This window comes from Solanum dulcamara, chromosome 11 (genome assembly GCF_947179165.1).
Source record: "Solanum dulcamara chromosome 11, daSolDulc1.2, whole genome shotgun sequence".
NCBI classification, from domain to species: Eukaryota; Viridiplantae; Streptophyta; class Magnoliopsida; order Solanales; family Solanaceae; genus Solanum; species Solanum dulcamara.
In genome coordinates this window covers 18,755,275-18,783,062 of record NC_077247.1, presented here as the reverse complement: position 1 = coordinate 18,783,062, position 27,788 = coordinate 18,755,275, and the positions used below count along the sequence as shown (strand labels likewise).

Below are 27,788 nucleotides of genomic sequence, written 5' to 3'. Positions count from 1 at the left end.
TGGAAATTATGACCATTTTTTTTAATTATGCCTTTCATAAATCAGTATCAGTGCCTGGCAAGTGCACATTTACTAGTACATTCATATTATACAACACTAGCTGCAACACTTACTCTAATGCCAGCAGCTAAGATTTAGATATAAACTAATATGGTACCTCTTAATAAGCAGAACCATCGCATCATCCATAGAAGATTTTGCAAGGAGGTCCTGGATCAAGTGAAATGAAATTCAACATAGGATAACTAAAATAGTATTTGATTATGCAGATAGGGACAGGAAGATAACTCTGCGCTTTATCCATGGGAAAGATCACAAACATTGGCTTGTCTGGATCTTGGTAGTTCATGTTCGGAGAACACATTCGGACATAGAAACAACACCTTCTATTATTTTCTCAATTACAAAGGTCATCTGCTGCTCCTTCCATACATCCTTCTCAAGATACGCTTCATAAAAGGTTGCGTCACTAGAACTTCTCACTATCAGTGAAGAAGTGCTTCTTGTGCCAAAACGCCCCTATGCACCAGCCATTAGGGTTTATTTATTTTTTTAATTGCAAATACGTGAGCGCTTCTTTAAGTTGAAAAGAGATTAAGAGAGGAGGTAAAAGTAATACCATGGACATTTCAGTGTCAACGAATATGGAGCTCAACTGATACTCGCACTCGGGGGAATAGATGCCTGGCAGGTTGCTATCTTCTTTAGCACAGTCTCTCATTAGTCTTTCAGCTGCCTGTCCTATTGGAATTTCAGATTCGCCATATTGATCCAATAATTGCTTGAAACTGCACTCCAGACGTTGAGACTGCAAAAAAGATCATTAGTATATTGAGGCAAAGGCACTCTTAATAATCTTAGGCACTTATTTTGCAAGAAGGGAAATTCGTTTAAGCTCAAGATGCTTACTATGTCAGGAGAATGCTGAGAATAATAGTCATTTATTTACTCTGCAAGAGAATGATCAGTCTGGCAGATTTTCTTGCAGATTTTCTCTGCAAGAGTTTAAGATTGAAGTTGTGAACTGCTGGAGCAATGTGGCAGGGGAAGGTAGAAGAAAAGGTGGAATTAATTATAGGCTTGTTTATTGGTGGACTGTATGTAAAGAGAGAAATGCAAGGTATTTTGAAGACTGTAGCAGCTCTATACAGAGGATTAATATGAATGTAACAGTATTTGTACTTTGGTGTAATGGAAAATATGTAAAGGATACTGAATCATTACTAGACTTTCTAGAAGCTTTGTACTTGTAAAAAGAACAAGCTTTTTTGCTGATCTAAATTGTAAATATGGTGTCCAACATTTCCTTAATGCGGGAAAATACACTGTTGAAATTCTCCAAATCGAAAAAAACAAAAACTTAGGCACCTATGAGAAAAGGAAGAGTGGACGCAACAGCATAAGAGAGAAAATCCAATGAAGCATAAAAGATAGACTGGCTTGGGGCGAAGCCCAGACAAGCCAGCAAAACGAAATCTGCTCCATAAGGTGGACAGCAAGCAAAAGCACTTGAGAACTGATTGAAGCCGAAAGCATTAGGGTAAACGCTTTCGGTATTATAATATAAAAGCTGAGTTGCAAGTTAGAGAAACAATGCGACTGCGAGTGTTCAATTTCTCTCATGTTACAAATAAGACCATGCCAACCAACAAGTACAGGACAATTTAGGATTTTACATTTAAGTCTGATGTCCTTAAAAAAAGCTAGGGGTATGGATCTGTGTTTTCACTTCTTTTCCTTTACCCCTTTTTGGTCTTGGAACGAGTGTTTGACTTAGCATTAATATATCCAAAACAACCATTTGTAGAGCAATTATAGATATAAACTATCACCAACTTTTGCAGAACTATTTTTCCTACTCTGTTAATAGTCTCTGTCATCAAAGGAAGGAAGTATTGGAATTGAGCATTAAGTATGGGAAGACAAAATATTTTCCATATGAATAGTTGCTACTATATTCATGCTCATGTGGAAAATATTTTCCATATGAAAAGTTGTTACTATGTTCATGTTCATGTGGATACTTGAAATTGTAATGCTCGTCTCTTTCTGAACTGACTTATTGCTCTTGCAACTTTTTAGTTTATTCTATATAAGCTTTGTTGAGTTTTATCGTACCATAAGGGAGGTCCTAAAAACTATTTAACACGATCTCAGGGTGAGTTTCTTATTTATAAATTGATAAAGTTGTCCCTTAATCTAGGTAGTGAATCTCTTTTTACCAGAATTGCATGTAGCCAAAATAAATTGATAATTTCCACGGCCAGGCCCTTTATTCATCAATCTCGTCCATCAATGTATGGTGGACCTGTATATCTCAACGCTCCACAACATAATCCAACAATTTAAATTCAGAAATGTTGCATGTTCTTTCTGCCTCTTAAAGAATATTTTGCTTTTGACTAGTTAAGCTTGATTTATAAAGGGTACTGTGCTTAATTACTACGATAACTTATATACTACTGATCATGATTCATCTCCACGATACTACTCTCCTTCCCAGTGTTGTATACTCCTTAATGATGTTCGATTCTCCTCTAACTGAAATGGAAATTAATACTGCTCTTAAATCTTTTAAGCCTTTTAAATCTCCAGGGCCGGATGAATTATACCCAGTTTTCTACCAAAAATTTTGGCCCCAACTTAAGCGCCAGTCATAAATTTTTGCAATAACACTTCTCCCACTAAGCAGATCCCTGAACTAATAAATGAAACCTTCCTTTGTCTTATTCCTAAGGTCCAAAGCCCTTCTTCCTTGGCTCAACGCAGACCAATAAGTTTATGCAATACGATATACAAGCTAATCTCAAAATTATCGCAAATCATATTTAACCTCATATGCCAAACCTCATCCATCCATCCCAGTCTGCTTGCTTTCAAAATCGAAGAGCATCTGATAATGCTATTATAGTTCAAGAAATTTTAAATCACTTTAGAACTTCTAAAGCCAAACGATCCAATATTTTACTAAAAATTGACCTAGAAATGGCCTTCATAGGCTAGAATGGAGCTTTAGTAAGCAAACCCCTGTCCATTTTAATTTTCTACCTGGTCTTGTATATCTTGTTATGAGTTGTGTCTCTACAGTCACAACTCAAATTCTCATTAACGGAAAATATTCTCCTAGTTTTTTGCCAACTAGAGGGATTCATCAAGGAGATCCTTTTTTCCCGTATTTATTCATTTTATGCATGGAAATGCTCTCAGGCTATTAATCTTGCTGTTGATTACCACACTTGGGCCCTTAAAAGATCAACAATAGAACCCCTCCAATTTCGCCCCTCTTCTATGCGGATGAAATTATTCAAGCTTCTAAATTAACTACTAATATCTGACACGTTGTTATTGACCATCTAAATTACTTCATGGAAAGGAAAGCTAACTTTTTTTCTCCTCTAGTACAGGTTAATGTGCTACTGTAGTGCACCAGTTCGCGGGCATTGGTGGAGTAGGCCGAGAAAGGAAAGCAAAGGCGTTCCTCTTGATTGTGATGTCACTGGTTATCTTGAGGCATGGCCACTGCTCCTTAGCTGGACAAGTGGAACCTCTACTCCTTATACTACTACAAGAAACCTTTCAAGGGTCGAGTGTGCCACATGCAGTAACTGCAAAACACCTCCTCAGTGTCGAGATCTGTTCCAGCCAATGGAACAATGGAACATTAACTGGATCTGGGCTTGCTAGGATTGAATCTGGAAGCAAAAGTAAAGCAAAAGGAAGTACACTAGATGTAAACCACATTGAGGCTGGCCCAAGCCACCTGGGTGTTAAGGCGCCTGTTGAGGCCATTGTTGTTGGGGCTCAAGGGACAAAACCTTGGTCTAACCTGTTTATAGGTAGTAAGCTAGCTGAGAAAGGTACAAGTCCTTACTTTCATAGCTCCTAAAATCCAGAATGGACACAGAAGATTGTGGAGCTGCCGAAAGTTGAAATTGATAAAGAGACTGAGAAGTGGGAGAATGCTCTTATTCTCTGTGTGATGGGATAAGTATTCTAAGGCATTATCACTACGAAAAGAACGAATACAAACACCAAATTGATTTTGTATTTCCGCAAAAGAAACTTTTGAATATAGAAAATAACTCATAACGATCTTTCATTAAGAAAACCCAAGTGCATCTTGAATAATCATCAATGAAACTAACAAAATAACGAAATCCTAAGGGTGAACTAACTCTACTAGGACTCCAAATATCAAAATGAACTAATGAAAAAAAATAGACTCTTGAGTGACCCTTAGTACACGTGATAATGTAGCACGAGTGAGTTTCCCAAGTTGACACAACTCAGTCTAAACTAGACAAACTAGGCACCATCTTTTGCAGCTTGGATAGACTCGAATGTCCCAAACGTTTGTGAATTAGGTCTGGAGGATCTATAACGGAGCATGCTGTGAAGGAATTTGAAGAGGTAAGATAGTAAAGGCCTTGTGATTCATGTCCTATGCCAATCGTCTGTCCCGTACTGCGGTCCTGCATGAGAAAAAAATCATCAAAAAAGAATATGCCACAATGTAAGGCACGTGTCAAACGACTAACAGATGCCAGATTAAAAGGAGAGTCAGGGACATAAAGAACAGAGTCTAGAGTGACAGAAGATAAGGGTTTGGCTTTTCCAACCCCTTTTGGTTTTGTTTGGATCCCATTAGCTAAAGTAATAGCCGGAAGAAATTGTGAATAAACAATATCAGACAAAACTGATTTATTACCAGAGATATGATAAGAAGCGCATGAGTGCATGACCCATGATCCAAGAGTACTAGATTGTGAAACATAAGAAAAAGAATTACCCGCAACGAAAACATCAGGTTGTGCAACCGAAGCTACTTGTGGTGACGTTTGCTTACTTGCTCAATACCGGAGTTACTCATCATATTTTGTATGAGCAATATGAACATTATTGGATGATTGATTAGGCTGAGCTACAGATGCTGCTTATGGAGATGTCTGCTGTCACGACCCAAAAACTGAGGTCATGATGGCACACATCTCAAAACCCAATCTGATGTGTAACCCTAAAAATAAAATTCATACAAGACTTCCAAAGAGGAAAGTGATTCCACGATTTAAATAAAAAGAAAAAAAAAACAATGAAGAAATTATCCCAAAACCTGGTGTCATAAGTATAAAGAGCATCTAATACAAGGTTCGAATCTGAAGATACAACATAAGTCTCTGAATGATACAAAAGACTGAAAAATAAAGATAGACTAGTGACGATCCGAATTCTGGGACCTCACCACTAATCTGAGAATTACACAATCCGCTAGAATATTAACTGCCACGTGGGGTACCCCGACTAGTATCTGCATCAAAAAGGGACACAGAAGTAGGGGTGAGTACAATACACATGTACTCAGTAGGTTTTAGCTGACTGAGTATAAGGAATTAATCAAACCTATGAAATAAACTAAGGAATGCTTCCACCTGCATATAGAAAAGTCCCACTTCGGCATCGGTGCCGCCAGTTTATATATATAGTGGCACGAATAAAGTATAATAACAACTCATAATCACAATTAATCAAATAATTCAAGCAGCACAAATGTCAATGCAATGCAATGCAATATGATGATGCAATGATGTGGTGGTACGGTGGAATCAAGACTGTCGCACAGCCTGTCGTATACACCTGCCGAGCTGTGCTACCAAGCAGGACCCATGGGGGTCTCGCAGACCATATACCTCAATCACAATATCTCATTATCCTTGCCACCTCCTCGTGGTCAAGGGATCACAATGCATCCACTACCCTGCCGGAAAACTGCCTCGGTCAGGGACTCAAGATACAAAGGTTAGGATCACAATGCATCCACTACCCTGCCGGAAAACTGCCTCGGTCAAGGACTCAAGATACAAAGGTTTAAAGGTGTTTCATTTTCTTTCTCAAAAAGAATTTCCATATTTCTCAACTTCCCATGTTTCATGATATGATGAATGAGGATGAATGCATCAAAACACATATGCATGGAAGTAATAATCAACTCACATGTGGTATAAGGTTCAAAGTTCTCAAAACTTAACCTACACATGATATTCACCCTCAATAAATAGTAACGGGAAGAACACACTTTCATTTAAATATTCACCCCTTTCTCAACAATATTTCAATACTCAAGTATGCTCAAAACCCCAACTCAATCTCTCAGGCGGCATCACAAGTCAAATAATATACTCAAGCCTCTCTCTTAGGCAAATCATAATTCACATGCTCTCAAAGCAAATAAGATAACAAATAAGGCCCCCACACGGGCTATGTAATACAAATAAACTCCGTCACGACAATACATTAATAAATAAGCCTTCACACAGACATCACAATATATATAACATTCTCAACTCATACTACAACCCCATCCCAAAGTCTATAACATATGAATGACTAATTACCCCATCTCAATCTCAAAGAAAGATAGCCAAACCTACCTCAATTGCCGAAACCGCACTCGAATACCTCCACCGGACAAGCAACTCTCGAATTCAGCGCCCGGAATGACAACCCACTATCAACAATGAAACATACACGTCACAAGGAGTCCAATGACACCCATATTGATAGGTTTCGGAACCGGGGGTAAAATGGTCCAAAAATTAACTATTTTCGAAAAGGGTCAAATCTGTAAATTTATTGAACAATCCCATTCTATTGGTAATAAGGAACTCATGGTTGAAAAACCCATAAAAATAGAGCTCAAAACGAGTTGGAAATTACAATTTTCCTTAAATTCGGATTAGGGAAGAAACAAGGATTTTTGGGGTTTGAAACTAAAATTTAAGAGTTAAAATCGTCAAAAACATAATGAAAAAGGAAGGTTTTAGGTCAAAAATCACTTACCCAACACTTTGCCTCGAAAATCTCTTCTCAAATCACCTCAAGGAGTTCAAGAACTCAAACAAATGTTGAAAAATATTGAAATGAGAAGAAAGGGGCATTTTCTGCCCAAAAAGTTACTGTTCACGCGTGTTACTGTTCACGCGTGTTACTGTTCACGCGTGTTTTGTACAAATTTACGAAAATCACCCTCAAGGTCATTACAATATCCACCACTAAAAAGGATGTTCGTCCTCGAACATAAGATAAAATAAAGTACCTGGGGTCTCAAAAAGCTGAGGGTATCGAGCCTGCATATCAGACTCTAACTCCCAAATCGCCTCCTCAGCAGGCCGATGCTGCCACTGCACCTTGACCGAAGCGACCTCCTTGGTCCTGAGTCTACGAAGCCGCCTATCTAGAATAACTGTCGGCTCCTCCTCATAAGTCAAATCCGGACTCAACTCTACCGCATCATAAGAAATCACATGAGACTCATCCGGTATGTACTTGCGAAGCATGGAAACATGAAACACCGGATGGACAGCTGACAATTTAGGGGGTAAGGCCAACTTATACGCCACTCCACCTACTCTCCTCAGGATTTCAAACGGGCCAACAAACCTTGGGCTAAGCTTGCCCTTCTTTCCGAACCTCATCACACCCTTCATGGGCGATATTTTAAGCCACACGCAATCACCCACCATGAACTCTAAGGGACGAACCCTCCTATCAGCATAACTCTTCTGACGACTCTGAGCTGTCAATAGTCGACCCTGAATCAAACGTACCCGCTCCACAGCATCCCTAAGTAAGTCAGTATCCAATGCATCAACCGCAACAGAATCAAACCATCCAATGGGTGATCGACACCTACGACCATACAATGCCTAAATGGTGCCATTTGAATGCTGGAGTGATAACTGTTATTATAGGCAAACTCTGCTAAGGGCAAGTGTTGGTCCCATCGGGCACCAAAATCAATCACACAGGCCCTAAGCATATCCTCCAACACCTGAATAGTCCGTTCAGACTGACCATCGGTTTGGGGATGAAATGCTGAACTCATCTCTAGTCGCGTACCCAAACCACGCTGTAATGCCTTCCAAAAGTGAGAGGTGAACACTGAACCCCGATCCGATACAATAGAGATAGGCACCCCATGCAGCCTAACAATCTCACGAAGATAGATCCTAGCTAACTGATCCGCATTGTAGCTAGTCTTCACCGGAAGGAAATGAGCTGATTTGGTCAATCGATCCACAATCACCCAGACAGAGTCATACTTACCCAATGCCATGGGTAATCCAGACACGAAGTCCATAGTGATACGCTCCCATTTCCACTCAGGAATAGGCATCCTTTGCATAGGACCACCCGATTTCTGATGCTCATACTTCACTTGTTGGCAATTTAAACACTTAGCCACAAAATCAATAATGTCTCTCTTCATGCCACACCATTAATAGTGTTGTTTCAAGTCATGAAACATCTTTGCCACTCCCGGGTGAATTGAATACTTGGAACAATGAGCCTCCTCCAATATCATACGTACCCATTCACTAACCTTGGGCACACAAATGCGACCATTAATCCTCAAAACTCCTTCCGAATCAAGAGAGGCTGATTTTGCTTCACCACTTAACACTTTGTCTCGAATGGCCCTCAACTTTTCATCTTCAAACTGGTGTGTACGAATCTGGTCCATCAAAGTAGACCTAGCCTCTACCAAGGCCAAAATACCATGATGTGTAGAAATATCAAGTCGGACCAACTGTCTAGCCAATGACTGAACCTCCAATGCCAAAGGCCTCTCCACAGCCTTAAGAAAGGCCAAACTACCCATGCTAGATGCTTTGCGACTCAGGGCATCCGCTACCACATTAGCTTTTCCCGGATGATAAAGTATGGTAATGTCATAGTCTTTCAATAACTCTAACCACCTACGCTGCCGCATGTTCAGATTCGGCTGAGAAAAGATATACTTAAGGCTACGGTGGTCAGTATAGACCTCGCAATGCACTCCATAGAGATAATGCCTCCACAACTTCAGAACAAACACCACCGCTGCTAACTCTAAGTCGTGGGTAGGATAGTTCTTCTCATGTACCTTCAACTGTCGAGAAGCATAAGCTATAACTCTACCTTTTTGCATCAATACACCACCCAAACCGACTCCCGAAGCATCACAAAACACAATAAATGCCACGCCCTCCTCGGGTAAGGCTAGAATAGGTGCTGAAGACAATAATTTCTTGAGCTTTTGAAAGCTCGCCTCACACTCATCAGTCCACTGAAATGCCACGGTCTTTTGAGTTAGCCTAGTCAATGGAGCTGCAATAGAAGAGAATCCTTGAACAAACCGACGATAGTAGCCTGCCAACCCAATAAAACTCCGAATCTCGGTAACCGAAGTAGGCCTAACCCAATCACGAACCGCTGCAACTTTGGCTGGATCAACCATAATACCATCCTTGGTCACTATATGACCCAAGAATGTCACAGACTCAAGCCAAAACTCACATTTGGAGAATTTTGCATACAACTTCTCCTCTCTCAATCTCTAAAGGACTGTCCTCAGGTGCCTAACATGATCCGCCTCATTCTTGGAATAAACCAAGATGTCATCAATAAACACGATCACAAACGAGTCCAAATAAGGTCGAAATACCCGGTTCATCAACTCCATAAAAGCAGCCGGGGCATTAGTCAACCCGAAGGACATAACCACAAACTCATAATGCCCATAACGAGTCCTGAATGCAGTCTTCGGGATATCAGATTCCCGAACTCTCAACTGATGGTAACCCGACCTCAAATCAATCTTTGATAACACCGATGCACCTTGAAGCTGGTCAAATAAATCATCAATGGGAGAGGATACTTGTTCTTGATAGTGACTTTGTTCAACTGTCGATAGTCAATACACATCCTCATAGTACCATCTTTCTTCTTCACAAATAAAACCGGTGCACCCCACGGTGATACACTAGGTCTAATAAACCCTTTCTTCAACAAATCTTCCAATTGTTCTTTCAACTCTTTCAATTCTGCCGGAGCCATCCGATAAGAAGAAATAGAGATGGGTTTAGTGTCATGCTCCAAATCAATCACAAAATCGATATCACGGTCAGGAGGAACTCCCGGCAAGTCTGTAGGAAATACATCCATAAACTCTCTCACCACCCTCGTAGTCTCTATATGAGATGACTCCGTGGTGAGATCACGTACATGAGCCAAATAAGACAAACAACCCTTATCCATCAAGCGACGAGCACGAATATAAGATATCACCCCCTTAGGATATGAACTCGGATTACCTTTCCATACCACGCTAGGTAAACCGGGATAAGCTAAGATCACAGTCTTTGCATAACAATCTAATATAGCATGATAAGGAGATAACCAGTCCATACCCAGTATCACATCAAAATCAAGCATGTCTAATAAGATCAAGTCAACTCGGGTCTCTCTACCCAAACATATCACTGCACACTCCCTATATACTCTATCCACCACTAAAAGTTCACCTATCGGGGTAAAATTAGTAATGGGCACAGCAAGAAGATCACTCATATAATCAATACCCACATCAAAATAAGTCAACACATAATAGTAAGTAGACCCTAGTTCAAATAATACTAACGTAAAATGATGGCAAACCAGAACAATACATGTAATAACCACATCAGAGGCCTCTGCCTCAAATTTACCTGGTATAGCATAGCATAATTAATGGTCACCCTTAGCCTGTGAACCACTACAACCACCACCTCGAGTACTCCATGAAGCACCTCAAACAACTAAAACTGGTGTATTGCAGACAACTTGTGATCCTAGCTGAATAGAAGAAGAATCACATATTTTCCCCTTATTCAAACTCACTATAACAAAATAACCCAAGTAAACTACTCCCAACTCATCATAGGAGGACCGACAGGTCTATGAGCAAGAACAGACCTCTATCACTTCTTAGCCATTCCCGCAATTATAAAAAGAAATAAGACATTCCATGTGCCTTCAAGATACCCAATTTTGAACAACCTGTCCTGACACTTGGTCAAAAAGATATAAGCCTTCTCAACAGTGATAACCTCAAACTTGGGAGACAATACCCTGACGAATCTCTCCAAATCTCTTTTGCTCCTAAGTAAACATAGCAACGCTAGAAGACATAGGTGGAACCACAGATCTCAAAGGAATCCAAAGTGGGCTAATTAGATATCTAAAATTTGAAATCTAACTATCAAAGTCTAACCGACCATCTTCCATACTTTTTTTTTGTTGCTCCACATCTTCATACTCATAATCAGGCTCGAATAGGCATCACTAAATCATCCTTAAGCAAGAGCCGATATTTCGAACCCGACAGTTACTTTTAATGCGGAAGGAATAGATCAGAGGTAAATAACACTTGATATGAATAAATCGCACGAAGGGAGTAAAAAGAAAGAAATTCTCCTATTAAGTATCTTGTAACCTCTCGAAGATAAGTACGGACGTCTACGTACCGATCCGCAAGACTCTACTAGACACCCTGCTCTTTAACTTATAAGACCGGTGAACCTAGTGCTCTGATACCAATTGTCACGACCCAAAAACTGAGGTCATGATGGCACACATCTCAAAACCCAATCTGATGTGTAACCCTAAAAATAAAATTCATACAAGACTTCCAAAGAGGAAAGTGATTCCACGATTTAAATAAAAAGAAAAAAAAAACAATGAAGAAATTATCCCAAAACCTGGTGTCATAAGTATAAAGAGCATCTAATACAAGGTTCGAATCTGAAGATACAACATAAGTCTCTGAATGATACAAAAGACTGAAAAATAAAGATAGACTAGTGACGATCCGAATTCTGGGACCTCACCACTAATCTGAGAATTACACAATCCGCTAGAATATTAACTGCCACGTGGGGTACCCCGACTAGTATCTGCATCAAAAAGGGACACAGAAGTAGGGGTGAGTACAATACACATGTACTCAGTAGGTTTTAGCTGACTGAGTATAAGGAATTAATCAAACCTATGAAATAAACTAAGGAATGCTTCCACCTGCATATAGAAAAGTCCCACTTCGGCATCGGTGCCGCCAGTTTATATATATAGTGGCACGAATAAAGTATAATAACAACTCATAATCACAATTAATCAAATAATTCAAGCAGCACAAATGTCAATGCAATGCAATGCAATATGATGATGCAATGATGTGGTGGTACGGTGGAATCAAGACTGTCGCACAGCCTGTCGTATACACCTGCCGAGCTGTGCTACCAAGCAGGACCCATGGGGGTCTCGCAGACCATATACCTCAATCACAATATCTCATTATCCTTGCCACCTCCTCGTGGTCAAGGGATCACAATGCATCCACTACCCTGCCGGAAAACTGCCTCGGTCAGGGACTCAAGATACAAAGGTTAGGATCACAATGCATCCACTACCCTGCCGGAAAACTGCCTCGGTCAAGGACTCAAGATACAAAGGTTTAAAGGTGTTTCATTTTCTTTCTCAAAAAGAATTTCCATATTTCTCAACTTCCCATGTTTCATGATATGATGAATGAGGATGAATGCATCAAAACACATATGCATGGAAGTAATAATCAACTCACATGTGGTATAAGGTTCAAAGTTCTCAAAACTTAACCTACACATGATATTCACCCTCAATAAATAGTAACGGGAAGAACACACTTTCATTTAAATATTCACCCCTTTCTCAACAATATTTCAATACTCAAGTATGCTCAAAACCCCAACTCAATCTCTCAGGCGGCATCACAAGTCAAATAATATACTCAAGCCTCTCTCTTAGGCAAATCATAATTCACATGCTCTCAAAGCAAATAAGATAACAAATAAGGCCCCCACACGGGCTATGTAATACAAATAAACTCCGTCACGACAATACATTAATAAATAAGCCTTCACACAGACATCACAATATATATAACATTCTCAACTCATACTACAACCCCATCCCAAAGTCTATAACATATGAATGACTAATTACCCCATCTCAATCTCAAAGAAAGATAGCCAAACCTACCTCAATTGCCGAAACCGCACTCGAATACCTCCACCGGACAAGCAACTCTCGAATTCAGCGCCCGGAATGACAACCCACTATCAACAATGAAACATACACGTCACAAGGAGTCCAATGACACCCATATTGATAGGTTTCGGAACCGGGGGTAAAATGGTCCAAAAATTAACTATTTTCGAAAAGGGTCAAATCTGTAAATTTATTGAACAATCCCATTCTATTGGTAATAAGGAACTCATGGTTGAAAAACCCATAAAAATAGAGCTCAAAACGAGTTGGAAATTACAATTTTCCTTAAATTCGGATTAGGGAAGAAACAAGGATTTTTGGGGTTTGAAACTAAAATTTAAGAGTTAAAATCGTCAAAAACATAATGAAAAAGGAAGGTTTTAGGTCAAAAATCACTTACCCAACACTTTGCCTCGAAAATCTCTTCTCAAATCACCTCAAGGAGTTCAAGAACTCAAACAAATGTTGAAAAATATTGAAATGAGAAGAAAGGGGCTTTTTCTGCCCAAAAAGTTACTGTTCACGCGTGTTACTGTTCACGCGTGTTACTGTTCACGCGTGTTTTGTACAAATTTACGAAAATCACCCTCAAGGTCATTACATCTGCTTACTTGCATGATTTCAAAGGAACTCATTATATTCCTTTAGAGCAATAGGATCATAACTGGATGGTGGACCATGCAAAATATAACATGTCACAAGTGTGCCCAAGTTTATGACAATGACTATACTTGGATCGAGGTTTCCCAAAAGGCCCTCCTCCTCGTCGATTCTCCATAGATGGATATGTTCGTTTTTCTATGGTTTGAGATGCAAGAACAAAGGAGTCAATGTTGGGTGATGAGGCTACTTTGTGACTGGGAGGCACGGCAAGACAAAGTAGACAAGAGAATAATTCATCAATTGTAGGAACTACAGGATTAGCTAAAATCTGATCACGCACTGAATCATGGTCAGTAGGAAGTCCAGCTAGTGTAAGAACTAGAAACAACATTTGTCTGTGCTCTTGTTGTTTTTTCACATCCGTAGTAACTGGCATCAACGTTTCAAATTCCTCCATGACTTATTGTACCTGTCCCAAGTAAGTAGACATATCGGATTCTTGTTTCTTTAAGTTGGTCATTCGAGATATCACATCATAAAATCGAAATATGTCATTAGTGTATAAAGTACGAGCTTTTTCCCATACTGAATAACCTTTCTGGAATGGGAAAAACAAGGACATCAACTTGGAATCGATAGATCGCCATAGGAGACTACATAATTGAGCATCAACCTTCACCCATTGTGCATTGGCTTTTGCACCTTCCTCACTAGCTTTCCCCTTTTCATCTACCACACAAGCATTATTTGTTAAGTGATCTAGAACACCTTGACTCTTGCACCACAACTCAACCGAAGAAACGCAAGCTAAATAGTTTGAACTTCCCATTAATGGTTCTGAAGTGATTATAGGGGTTGAACTTCCAATACCCATATTTTTGGAACCAAAAACATCACCCCCAAAAGACATGGTGTGAAATTTGTCTTGAAAACAACAAAAAAACACTGGATTACAGAGATTTGGTTGTCGAAAAATCTGAATCTCACCGGAAACAGCCTGGAATTCGCCGAAAACAACCTGTAAGTCACTGGAACCCTAATTCCAACGATCGAATCTGGTCAAAAACTACACGGATCTAGTCGGAATGGCTGTACGACCACAACTAAAAAAAATTGCTCATCAAAATCGACCGGAACAGCCCTCACTCGTCGATGTGTGAGCCAGATCTCGCTTGAAAATTGTCACCTCTGATCGGCACGTGAGATCGCGTGGGGTGATATTTTTCGATGGTTCTGGCTAGGTTTTGTCGCCTGAGCCTTCCGAGTTTCGTGGTGGTCTTGGTTTTCGCACAACATCCACAGAACAAAAGATGATACAACTGGAAATTGACGCACGATGACTTGTTTCTACCTTTGAATTTTCTCACCAATACTCGGATACCATGTTAGAAATATAGGAGAAAAATATTATTGAATTGTGTAAGAAGAATATTACACAAAGACCATATTTATAGACACTATAAAACAATCCTTTTCATAGTAGGATACTATAAACTAGTCTTATTTCTATTCTTATTCTAAGTAGGATTGTGTACACCTATTCTTGTTCTAATACCTATCATTATCAAAACTTGGACCACTAATTTTGACTTTGCTACTGAAGTGCTGAAGACTATTCCCTTGTGGATGAAGTTACCTAATCTCTCTCTCAATTGTTGGTGTGTGGAATCCCTTAGTAGAACTAGTAGTGGAATGGGAACCCTCTTTATGCTGATGAATGTACCACACGGCTTGAAAGGATCTCTTATGCTAGGGTTTTGGTGCAAATGGGCATTACAAGACTTCTCCCTCAAGTTGTGCTGGTACTTGATCCTAATGGTAGGAAGTTTGATGAAGTGAATCAGTATGCTTGGAAACCTATATACTATGGCAAATGTTATCAGCTAGGCGACGACTGTGCCAGGGATAGACCAAGGCAAGCTGAGACAGAACAGAAGCAATAGGCACGAGAGACTAACCAGAATGTTCCTCAGGGTGGGTGGAGGGCAAAAACCTACTCATCAGGGGTTGTCCAAAAACACAAGAGACAATTGGTTTCCAATAAGCAAGGTCCTCTGAAATTTAGACAGGAGTGACAAGTTGCAAAGGAAGATCCTCTGTATGGTGAGACAGGGTCTAGTCATATTCCTTTTGGTGAAGATAGGTTGGAGGATGAATGGCATACTACTAAAGGGCGATCAGCAAAAAAAGGTACATCAACCTCTAAACTTGATACCATTTCCACTGGTAGTGGTTTTGAGGTCTTATCACCCAAGATGGCCTTAGGAGGACAGGGACATCCTGATGCACAACAGGATGGGTCTACAATGATGACATACCTGGAGGTTGTGCACCTCCTTTGCCTATAGTTTCCTAAATGCAGCTCATCACTTGGAATGTGAGGGGCTTCAATAAGCTGTATAAGAATAGGGAAATGAATAAATTTATAAAGGAGAATGATGTGGGGTTCACACATATAGTAGAACATAGAGTTGGAGCAAAGCATGCATCCAGAATTGTGAAGAGAATTGTTCAAGGGTGGAGTTGGGATTTGGGAACATAACTATAATACTGCCGCGCAGGGCAGGAAATGGCTTCTCTGGGATAAACATAATGGAGAAGGGCCTAAAATGCCCCTCGACTATTTGAATTGGTACAAAATTACCCTCCATCCACCTTTTGGCTCCCAATACCCCTGACGTCGACATTTTGGCTCAAAACATCTTTATTTCTAACAGCCCACACTCATAACGTGGACAAAGGGCAATATTGTACCAAATCTCATAGTTTAAGGGCATTTTAGGTCCATTCCCGTTAAAATAATTTAAAATTACTTAATATATAGGCTCATATGATTGGCCTAATTTTGGATTCGATAGTCAATTAAAAATAAAAAAAAAGGTTAGTTCTCTACTCTTTATGCCACTTCTTTTTCTTTTAGGACCTTGTCCACTATTTTAAATTTTAATTTTTTCTACTTACGATAAAACAAGGGAGAAAAAAAGGAGGTAAATAGCAATGACATTTATATAAAAATAATTAGTTCAATAGAAGATGATTTAATTAAGCAGCTATGTACGTATACTGTATTTTTTCTTTTGTGTGAACCCAATACTCAAAATAAAAGAATGAAAATAACTTTTTCTCATATACACATGCCCAACCCTACCATGATAATGATACAAATTAAATGAATATTAACATATAAGTTCATTTCAAGTTTGAGTACTTGATATCCCAATTAAGAATAAGAAATTAAAAAAAAGAAAAAAAGGAATAAACAATACATTTGGATAAATATTAATTATAATAAATAAGAAAATTTAAAAGGACAAACAGACGGGGCAAGTATTGATTTTAGTTGAATCCCTAGTTATGAGTTGGGTTATAATAAATCAGGAGTTGATTTAAAATTAGTCAAATAGGAAGATATCATTAAATTAATAAAAATTTTAATATTATTTTCAAGCGTATCGTGTCAAAATATAGATCATATGTAGTTTTTATCATTTATTTGAGAAGAATTTAAATTTGGACCAATTAGATTAGGCAACATAATAAATAAATATTTAATAATTATACTTTAGGGAAGCTGTTAAAAATAAGGGCAAATTTTGAGCCAAAAGATTGACGTCAAGGGTATTTGGGGGCCGAAAGGTTGATGGAGGGTAATTTTCTACCAATTCAAATAGTTGAGGGGCATTTTAGGCACTTCTCCGTAAACATAAATTCAATATTCATGTCATAAAAACAAATGACGAGTTCATTCATTGTAAAATCACTATTGGAGGTATGCACTTCACCTTGACTGCAATATATGGAGTACCATACTGTGGTTGATAGAAGATCTCTAGGGCAGAACTTACAAATGGTGACTAATGCTATTACTGAAATAGATGATAGAACCAATGATGCTATCGTGCAGGAAATTGAAGTGAGAGATTCAGGCAGTTTATCCAGGATACTGGTTTAAATGAGATCAACATTACTAGGAGGTAGTATACTTGGAGTAATGGTCATATTTTAGTATAATTGATAGGGCCCTTGTAAACCATAGTTGGATGCTACATATGCATATTACTAGTTTGGTTGCAATGGATCCTTTATTCTCATATCACTCTCCTTGTAGTATAGTAATTGTTGAACAGAGAATCCACTACCACAGGCCTTTCAAACTTTTTAACTATATGGCAAATCACCAGGATTTCCTGACAGCTGTGGCAGATTGCTCGTCCTCCTAAACCTTCTCTCTATCATGTTTGGCAGAATTTGATGACTACAAAGAGTGGTATGAAGACACTGAAGCAAAAGGATTATTGTGAGGTTAATGAGAAGCTGAAGATGGCTAGAGAGAGGCTGCATGAGATGCAACAACAAAATGCTGATGGGAAGCATCAGGAGCTTATGGAAAAAGGGAAGCAGCTGAGAATCCAATATGAAAAAGGGACAACCATTGACTAAAGCATCACTAGACAAAAATCTAGAGTACAATGGCTAAAGCTTGGTGACCCAAGCTCAACCTGTTTCTTTTCTTCCATGAGAAGTAGGACAGCCCAAAATAAAATTATTGTGCACACTACTCATTGCGGAAAGAAATTGCATGATGTGAAGGACATAGAAGAGGAGATATGCCAGTTCTACAAAGGGCTTCTCGGGTTAAGTGCAAGCTCATTACCAGAAATTCAGCCACAAGTCATGAAGGATGGATATATACTTGATAGAGCTACACAGTTAAGCCTTGTTAAGCTTGTGACTGTTGAGGAAGTATATCAGGAAGCTCATGGTAAAGATGGACTGAAAGCACCAGGTCACGATGGATTCAACACTTGCTTTTCTCATAAGGCTTTGCCTGTTATTTGTAAGGGCGTTACACATGTTGTGATTTTTTATTTTTATTTTTGAAAATGTAATTATGCCTAAGGATGTCAACTGCACCAGTGTGACCTTAATCCCTACAGTCAAGAATCCTACTTCTGCGGGGCAGTATAGACCTATCTCATGCTGCATTGTTTTGTACAGATAATATCTAAGATCCTTACTAAGAGATTAGAAGGTGTGATGGACCTCATTGTGTAAAATACTCAAACAGCCTTTGTTCCTAGAAGACTCATCAATGAAAACATTATTTGGAGTCATGAACTTGGCAAAGACTATGGAAGGAAAGGTATATCACCTAAGTGTATGCTCAAGATTGACATGCAGAAGGTATATGATTCAGTTGAACGGATCTTCCTTGAACAAGCCCTCATCAGTCTAACCATCCCTGCTACATTTGTACACTGTATCATGAAGCGTGTCTCTACTGTTTCATATGCTATGATCATAAATGGTAAACTGTCTAAGGCTTTCCCAGCAAAGAAAGGTCTTAGGCAAGGAGGCCCCCTATCCCCCTTCTTGTTTGTGATTTGTATGGAATATCTTAGTAGATTGCACAAAGGCTTTAGAAGGGATCCAGATTTTAATTATCATCCAAAGTGTGACAGACTCAATATAGTCCAGTTGGGATTTGCAGATGATTTACTGTTGTTCTGTAGTGGGGATGAGATATCCATAATGAAGCTGTATGATTGCTTCTTGAGTTTTTCAGCAACATCTGGATTAATAGCTAATTCTTCCATAGAACCGCCTATTTAGGTGGGATGGACCATGAGACCCAACAAGCTGTTTTGACCAATTTACAGTTTACCAAAGACACTCTACCCTTTAAGTACCTAGGTGTTCCTTTGAGCATCAAGAGATTGTCTGCTATAGAATATGTGCCTTTGATTGATATAATGATAAGTAGAGTCACTCATTGGACATATGCTGGAAGGGTTTAGCTGATTAAGTCTGTTTTGCTCTCCATCCAGACATTTAGGGCTCAGATTTTTGTTTTACCAAAGAAAGTTCTTAAAGCTATTGAGTCCATTTGTAGAACCTATCTTTGGACAGGAAGTAACACTAGTTCCAGGAAAGCTATGGTGTCTTGGGATCAAATCTACTTGCCAAAAACTGTTGGGGGCCTCAATGTTCTTCATGTTCAAACTTGGAACAAGGCTCTAATTTGCAAAATGTTGTGGAACTTGTGCAATGAAGAGGATAAACTATGGGTTTTAAATGAGGTGCATTCATACTACATCAAGGGCATCATATTTGGAATTGTTTTCCAAACCAAGCTTCATGGATGTTGAAAAAGATTTTCAAGGCAACACAGGTGCTAGATGTAGCTGGTATAAACTATTCTCAATTTCAAGGTTCTACCAGATTCTCCATTAAGAAGGTGTATACTAACCTTCGAGAATGCTATCAGAAAGTTCCTTCGAGAAGGCTTATTTGCAATAACTATGTGACACCCAAATGGCTCTTTATCCTGTATTTAGCACTCCTTAAAAGGTTGTACACAAGAGATAACTGAAGAAGTGTAATCTGATTGATCACAATGTTTGTCGGGTGATGTTGATGAGGAATCTACTGACCACCAGTTTTTTAAATGCTTATTCTCTTCGGCTGTTTGGAACAAGTTAATCTCTTAGCAAGGTCAAAATAGAAATGCAATGGAATGGTCAGAGGAAGTCCACCAGATGGTGAATCATGTTAATGGGAAAAGTGCTCAAGCTGAGATGTTTAGAATTGTTGTGGCTGGTGCTGTTTATTTTCTCTAGCAAGAAAGAAACAACTTTGAGATCACAGAAGGCATATCCATAAGCACAGCCTTGCTTTAGAAGGGTCTTTACTTGTTTATTTTGCTAACAGTGTTATCAAAGGCGCGCTTAAGCCTTGAAGTGAGGCTCAAAAAGCATTGAGCACTTCGCCTCGCTTAATGTACGCTACAATGTCGTCATCAAGGCTCTAAGACATACTTTCCTCGTGAATAAGCATTTCCCGAAGAGGCGACGCTAAGCCATTGATATTTCACTTTATCGTAAAAATGATTAATTTCTTAGTCCGTATATTTGTTATTCATGCTTATATTAATTAGCTTTGGACTAAACATAGGATACTCCTTTTGACATGATTTGCTGATGATCCTGTCTGGACTAGAATATTTTGTTTGTTCCAGTCACTTCCCTTGAAGAATCGTCCTGAAACATTTGTAACATTAACGAAAATCTCCTTGAGCTAATCTTTTTTATAGAATTTCTTCCATATTCAATAGAGAATCTAGGGTTGGTAGCACTTGTGCTCCCTATCTCTCCAATGCTTTTCCAAAATGAATTTCATATTCATCTGGTATATCGACTTGTTGAACTATATATATATATATATTCTCCATTTGCGCTTTTTCTCAATAAAACCCACGCTTTATTTGCGCTTAAAAGCCCCCAACGAACCTTAGAGCTTTTTTGTGATTTTTGCTTTTGATAATACTGTTTGTTAATACTTTTTTTATTTAACGAGAAATTTATCTATTCCCTCTAGCTAGTCTGAGGGTGCAGTTAAAAGTATAAAATAGCCTGACAAAGCCTCAAGAAGAAGATCCATGATGAAGCAAAGGAATTTGTTACCTTAGGCCATGGAGAGTCTAGTGTTGCATTTGATAAAACATGAATACCGGGTGAAACCTCAGTCACGGACATACCACTGTCTTTTGGTCGGTTGGTTATATAAAGCATGGTCATTGAACAAAGATCAGCTACTATCAAGTTAAACCCATTATATTCACCTGCTTCTTTCAAAAGTTGCTCTGAAAAATCATGAGGGCTCTTTACACTCTGCAAATCAAAACCCACAAAAACATATTTCACACTAACAGTACCCAAGAGGCCTTAGCTTTTTAAGTTCAGACTTGAGAGATTCTCAAAAGAACATGGAAAGTACTAAACCAAGGGCCGCATCAAAAGAGAATTCAGTAATTAGAAACATTTTTGCATGCATAACCGGATACATGCTTAGGTAAGATCAGCTTATAATTAATTTTAATGATAAGGGTAACATTTATATAAATATCAACAGATATAGTACACAGAAATGTGTAGTCCACTCAAGATTGACGACTTACAAGAAGGGATCATATATCCTTTGTTAATTTTCATTTTTCTTCTTCTTCTTCTTGGTTGCTTTTAGCCGAAAAAAAATTGTATGGAAACAAGGATAATTTTTCTTTGACAAGTTAACTAAGTTGCATTTTTGTGGGAAAAGTGAAGGGTATGATAAATTGAAATGGCCACTAAAAGGGTGAAAACTCCAAGCAAACTTTTAAGATGCCCTACGTTTGTAGGGGGTTTGTTCCCCATCACAATCAATAAAATTGATGAGAATGCACGCACCTTCAAGAATCGAACGGGAAGGTCTCCCCTACTCTTGGTATCTGAATTTGAGTTGATTTCGCGAACATTAGTAAGGAAAGCAACTCTTCCGGAGCGAGTACAAGCCAGCCAAGTCCCACCAGCAACTTCATCCCTTCCACCAAGTATATCACTATCTTCCCACCATGACAAAGGTTTCGTTGGACTTGATAACATTAACAAGGAACCATCAACAATAAAAGAATGCATGTATACAAAAATAATACTCTAAATAAAGAGAGTGCGATTTGGATTCCCTACCGATGGTGGTATTCATCTCTGTTGAGGAATACGAGGAAGGGATAGAGCGGATGCGCTTTCCATATGAATACCGCTATACACATGCTTTTTTCCCAAATCACTGCTAATTTCTATTCTATTCTACTCTGCTCCATTTATGTTTTATATTATAAGGAGGAGTTAAATCCCAAATTCCTTCAGTGTTTTTTTTTCCTTTTTCTCTTTAATTTATTTAGTTCCTTCATGTCAATTTGCTTCGTTGGAATTTTAAGAACAAATATTCAAAAAAGTTAAAAATAATTTAGAAGTAATTTATAAATTAATTCAAGTAGCTCAAATTATCCTTTGCATTATTTTTAATGTTTCAATTTTGCCCCTGATTTATTTTCTTATTACGACACGATTGTCCGCATATGTTGCCAAAGTGATGTCACCACATAATGGAGGGTAAGATCAAAATGTTTATTCTCTTTACCTTTTATTTTTTACTTTCGCTTTCCGTTCTCAATTTAAAATAAGATAAAATATTTAAATAATTATGATTTATAATTCTTTTTTCCTCCCAAAACAATTGTGAAGTAAATGGTAAGAATTACAATAGGATGACTAAAAAAATAAAAATATTTTTTTTCATAATTATAAATTTATATTATTTCACTGAAATAGGTATTAATAATTTTATAAATATGGTGATTTCTTTCGGATAGAATAGTTAAGTTTGGCGTTATTTTGAGAGTTTTTTTTTTAAAAAAAATTACAAAATATGAATTACATTTCATGCTTATGAGAAAAATAAACTCAAACATAAATTGTAGTTTAAATATTCATTATAAGAAAATGAGTCAAACATAATTTCGTCTTCAAATAAGACTTTCTTGAAATTACATTTTTAAAAAATTTATATATAAAAAAAAATATTTTCAAAAAGTAATATATCTTATTTCAAAAGGACATAAAATGTACTATAAATCATAAAAATTAACTATTTGAAATATTTGAAAAACATATAAAAATTTGTTTGACTCTTTAAATTTTATCTGTATCGCATAAATTGGGATAGAGAGAGTAATATATTATTTTAAAAAAATTACATAAGAAGTACTTTTAATCAAAAGAATTAACAAATTAGAATATTTTTAAAAAATAATTATATAATGATTTGGATGATTCTTTAAACTATATCTATATCACATATATTAATATAGAAGAAGTAAATTGTATTAGACTTGTGCTAGCGCAGACTCGTGTATCTAATACTTTAAAGGAGAGAGACTCAATTTAAAGAGAAATGCGCTATATTTTATTTTCAGACATTTACATCCCATATACTATATAAATACTCCTTTTACACCCGAATGAAATATATCTCTAACTAATTGTAGATTTAAATTTAAAAAATAAATAAATAAAAAGGTTTTATAAATAAATATATATATATATATATATATATATATGAAATTTAATAGAATACATTTTTGTTGAATATAATATTCATGTATTTGATTAAAACGTAGAATAAATATGTTTTAAAACATGTATCATTCTAAACTTAAAAATAAGAAATGAACATAAATTAGTTAATCAATATACTGACTATTGATAATAAATTCCCTACACTTTTAAACATGTAAGTTATATGCATTTTTATTAATTATAGTTATTTAGTATAAAATTCATTTATTACAAAAATTAGTTGATTTGGTTGAAAAGGGTTTATAATAACAAAACTAATTCAATATTATATATCATGTCATACTATGTTATTTGAGATGAAAATGGAGTGGAGTGGGGTGGGGTAGGATAGGTGAGAGGCGAGTTGAGTTTTAACCCATAAAAATGTCAACTATTCCGTTTTATATAACATTTTTTTCATTTTTAACCTACCCCACCCCTCCGCTCCCCATAAAAAATTTAAAAATGAATTTTTATTTATTATTTTGCTAAATTTGCAAGTTAAATATATCATTAATTCTTATTTTTTAGTTTCGTATATCCCTAATCTGAGAAGACTCAAATCTTTATTTATTTGGGAGTGATTTTATTTTATTTTAGTCTTCTTTTACTGGTTACTATTTATTTGATTAACAATCTTTCAAAAAGAAAAATTGGACGAACACAATTAGGTGTAAAAGTAATTTTAGCTTTATTATAGTTAGTTTAAAAGTCGGAATAGTTGTTTTTGCGTCTTCAATCTCGTACATGCATCACTTCCCTGAATAGACACGAAGTTGCTATTTTGAGATACAACAATTTTACTGTAGTTGTTCCTTTTTAAAAAAAAAACTTTTTCATTTTTTCTATAATGTATATTTTTGATTTTTTTCTATAATGTATATTTTTGATATTCTAGAATTTACAAAAGAAAAAATATATTCTAGAAACTAAATAAAAAAATTATTATATTTTGAAAGAATTATCTACATAAAAAAATCATTAGAATTTCTAAGAGCTATTTACATTGATTGGAAGAAAACTCCTCCCTGCGCTGCCTCGCATAAATTTAAACTTGTCCCGCTCTCCCTTATAAGGACAAAACTCACTCCACCCGGCCTCACATCTATCCCGCTCTATCGCCACCCCTATATATGATATGTCCCATTTCCAGCGGATAGGCAGTCTATGAAAAAACAAGTACTCAATTTTAGAGGTTGGGGTCGAACCACAAAGATTGATAGATGGACTCTTCTTCAATTGGTTTCACAACTCGAAACAAACTAGCTAATTAAGTTCTCAACAAACAACTAAAATTTCATCAATATTAAACAATAAAAACAAGAAATCAACACAAATAGAGTCTAACAAGTTTGGAAAGGACTAGGGTTTGTGCATAACAATTGGGGTTTTGACTCGAATCGGCAAAGACTAATCGAAACAACATTGATTGATACATGTATAGCATTTAGTTGAGGCTACACGTTGATATTCTCCCGAACTATCAAGCGTATGTCCCTTGGATTCTCTCAAACTCCAAGCCCTTCAAACAAAGCAACAAGCATTGCTTGAGTACATAGACTATCCCTAGTTCATATCATTAAATGAGAAATTACTCGAATTATCCTATTCTTGGCTCAAACCCATATAGTAGTTTCAACAAGTCCTCACTAATGAGTCTTACTCAACTCCATTTTGCTTTTCCAAGAAAAATGGTGTTAGAGAGCCCAATTAATGTTAACCACTGACTTTTAGATTAAAACTTCAAGAAAACAATAGATCCATGCCATACAATCAATATTAGAGTCGATTAATTAATGCTTATCTAGAATTTTACACCCCCGTCTAGCTTTCACACCCCAAGTTAAGGATCTAGTTGCTCATAAAAGAAGAAATAGAGACAATACTCATGTAGGAAATCTCCATTCCAAGCTAATTTGAATAGCAAAAATGAAATTCCAAGCTTAGATTGACACAAATTCGAGGTTTCTTCCTTTGCAAGCTAAGAAGTTCTTCACTATACTCTATCAATACTTTTTTCACAAAAAGAGGTCTCTCCTCTTCTACGTAATTTTTTTTAATTTTAACAACCCTTGTGAGGGGGGAGGGGGGGAGGGGGCTGACTAACACCCCAAGGCCTTAACATAAATATAAAATAGCAAAAATACAGAAAGGGGGACATAGAACTTTATCTCCAATCCTATGGTGGTTGATAAGTCGGCTAACCTACTAAGGTTGGCCAACTCATCCCCAATACTAGAAAGGAAACCTAAATACTAAACACATAATAAGAGAGGACTCCTCTCAAATACAAGCATCTAGGAAATACATAAACAAGGGAGACTCTCCCCTTACAATGTAAGAAAAGAAATTACTAACCTAATCTTATTCAAGAGAGCTATAACTTCAAAAGCATAGCCAAATTGAAAAGTTTAAGTAACAAAAAAGAGATACAGAGTAAATCCATATCATACTAAACAAAATAACAAAGATACAATGAAAAGAAAATGTTCAAGGTGGTTTCTTGACTTTTTCCAACTTTTTTCTTCCAAAATTTGTCATGCTTAGTTTCTCCAAAATGTAAATTCCTCTGGCTGCTGCAGGTAGTTGTTATTTGGTGTAAAAGTGTTGTGGGATGTCACTTTTATGACTTCATTTAGAGAGATAGTCAGCAATATAATTAGCTTCCCCATAGATGTGCTTGAATTGAAAAAAATTTAGTGGCCTAATATATTGGTCAAGGTCCTAGATGTATTCTTGAATCTTCAAAGGTGGTTTTGAACTTAAGTTGATCCATTTAGTGAGTCACTCTGAATCAACCTCCAAAATGATTCTTTTATACCCATGTAGAATACATCAATGCAATCCATGAGCTATTGTCAGTATCTCAGGTTGGTTATTGGTTCTAAATCCTAAAGGAATAATGAATGCATAAATCATGTCCCCTTGATAATTTCTTAGAATACCTCCACCACCTATCTTTTCAGGGTTCTCTAAAGCACTTCCGTGATTATTGAGTTTATAAATATTGCCAAGAGGTTTATTCCAACTAACAGAGATGATATTGATCTCATGACTACACTTCTCTATAATAATGATCAAATCTCTCCAATTGTTAGGTCAATTTGGGTAGGGGAAAGCAGTGCTAAGGAGTTGAAAAGTGTTCTTCAAGATCAAAAATTTTACCCTTATGACACTGGACTTTATCCCCATACTTAGCTGAACATCTGTTCTTTCATAGTTTCCAACTGATTAGGATAGGAAGTATTTGAAGGATAAGTTTATGCACTTCATTCTTTGATTCCATACTCCACCACACCATAAAACATTCCTCAAAGTAGTGTGATTGTGTATAATTCCCAAGAAGTCTAAAAAATTTTCCAGATGTACTTGAAAAATGTCCATTGACAAATATATGCTCTATATTATCCAAACAAGGTCTGATGCATCAGGAATATGTAGTAGGCTCTACACCAAAGGTGGTAGTGTTGTTGTTAGTATGAAGTTTTCTTCTCAAAGCTCTCCACAAGAGAAAGGAAACTTTGAAAAGAATGTGCTTGTGTCAGCTATATGAGTTGATCACTACCTTGGTTTGCTTCTGTCTAATGATATTCTAGGTAGAAGAACAGGTGAACTTTCCATTATTATTAGGCTTCCACATAACCTCATCCTGAACCCTTGCTTGATAAAGAAAAGTGGTACTCAAAATCTTAGGCACCAGAAGAGGGGGGCATGTTGTCTTACCATCCTTTTATTCCACTGACCATTAACAAGAAACTATGACACTGTTATGTTGTTGGACCTAGAATCTTAAATTCTAAAGTTAGCCAAAGCTCCAGTACCTAACTAATCATCCCACAAAAAATAACAACTCCCAGAAGAAATTCTCTAGTTAATATAAGGTTTTATGTTGTGCTTATTCCTCATCATATACTTCCATACAAGAGATTGACATGTATTCCATTAGTTGGCAACTTGATATTCCCTCTGGCAGTACTTAGCTCTCAAACAATTCCCTCACAGGGAGGTGTTGGACCTAAAACTTCACCATTGCTTGTATTGAAAGGAGGTACACACATCAGTCAATTATCTCACCCTATACCTCTATCTTTATAAGGATAGCTAAGAGTTTCTCATGATGCCTAATAAGACTTTTTTCTATCATTGTTCCAACCCCAAAAAAAGTCAGCAGTCAAGTTTTTGATGCACTTATTGGTAGTTTTAGGAGGTGAAATGGCTTAAAAAGTGTGAATAGGCATAAATTGTAATACATTCTTTATCAAAGTAACCCTACCACCCTAACTAAGGATTTAGATTACCATCCACTGATCCTTCACCACCTTTGCCACCAATTCTGAATAATAAATGATTCTCTGCCTTCTAATGTATAAA

At 37.2% G+C, this 27,788-nt stretch overlaps 1 protein-coding gene across 2 annotated transcripts; it reads right to left on the bottom strand.

The window, feature by feature from the left end:
* LOC129872163 (uncharacterized) lies at positions 1–22,129 on the bottom strand. 2 transcript variants are annotated; one of them, XM_055947045.1, is made up of 5 exons: positions 21,987–22,129; positions 21,708–21,891; positions 20,946–21,152; positions 620–808; positions 1–499 (listed from the first exon to the last, which is right to left on the bottom strand). In XM_055947045.1, the coding sequence occupies exons 1-5, from the start codon at positions 22,067–22,069 to the stop codon at positions 470–472; spliced, it is 693 nt and encodes a 230-aa protein (XP_055803020.1). In that variant the 5' UTR covers positions 22,070–22,129; the 3' UTR covers positions 1–469. The 2 variants fall into 2 exon arrangements, with proteins under 2 accessions (XP_055803020.1, XP_055803019.1); XM_055947044.1 differs by having other exon boundaries at positions 1–519; positions 21,987–22,128.
* Positions 22,130–27,788: the final 5,659 nt, after the last annotated feature.

What these genes read in the sequence shown, in the direction of transcription:
- LOC129872163 (XM_055947044.1), bottom strand. Translation starts at nt 22,069, where the DNA reads ATGTGTATAGCGGTATTCATATGGAAAGCGCATCCGCTCTATCCCTTC. An exon ending in AGAGATGAATACCACCATCG is followed by an intron (nt 21,892 to 21,986) that starts GTAGGGAATCCA and finishes AATGTTATCAAG; the next exon opens with TCCAACGAAACCTTTGTCAT. An exon ending in TAGACTCTCCATGGCCTAAG is followed by an intron (nt 809 to 20,945) that starts GTAACAAATTCC and finishes TCTTTTTTGCAG; the next exon opens with TCTCAACGTCTGGAGTGCAG.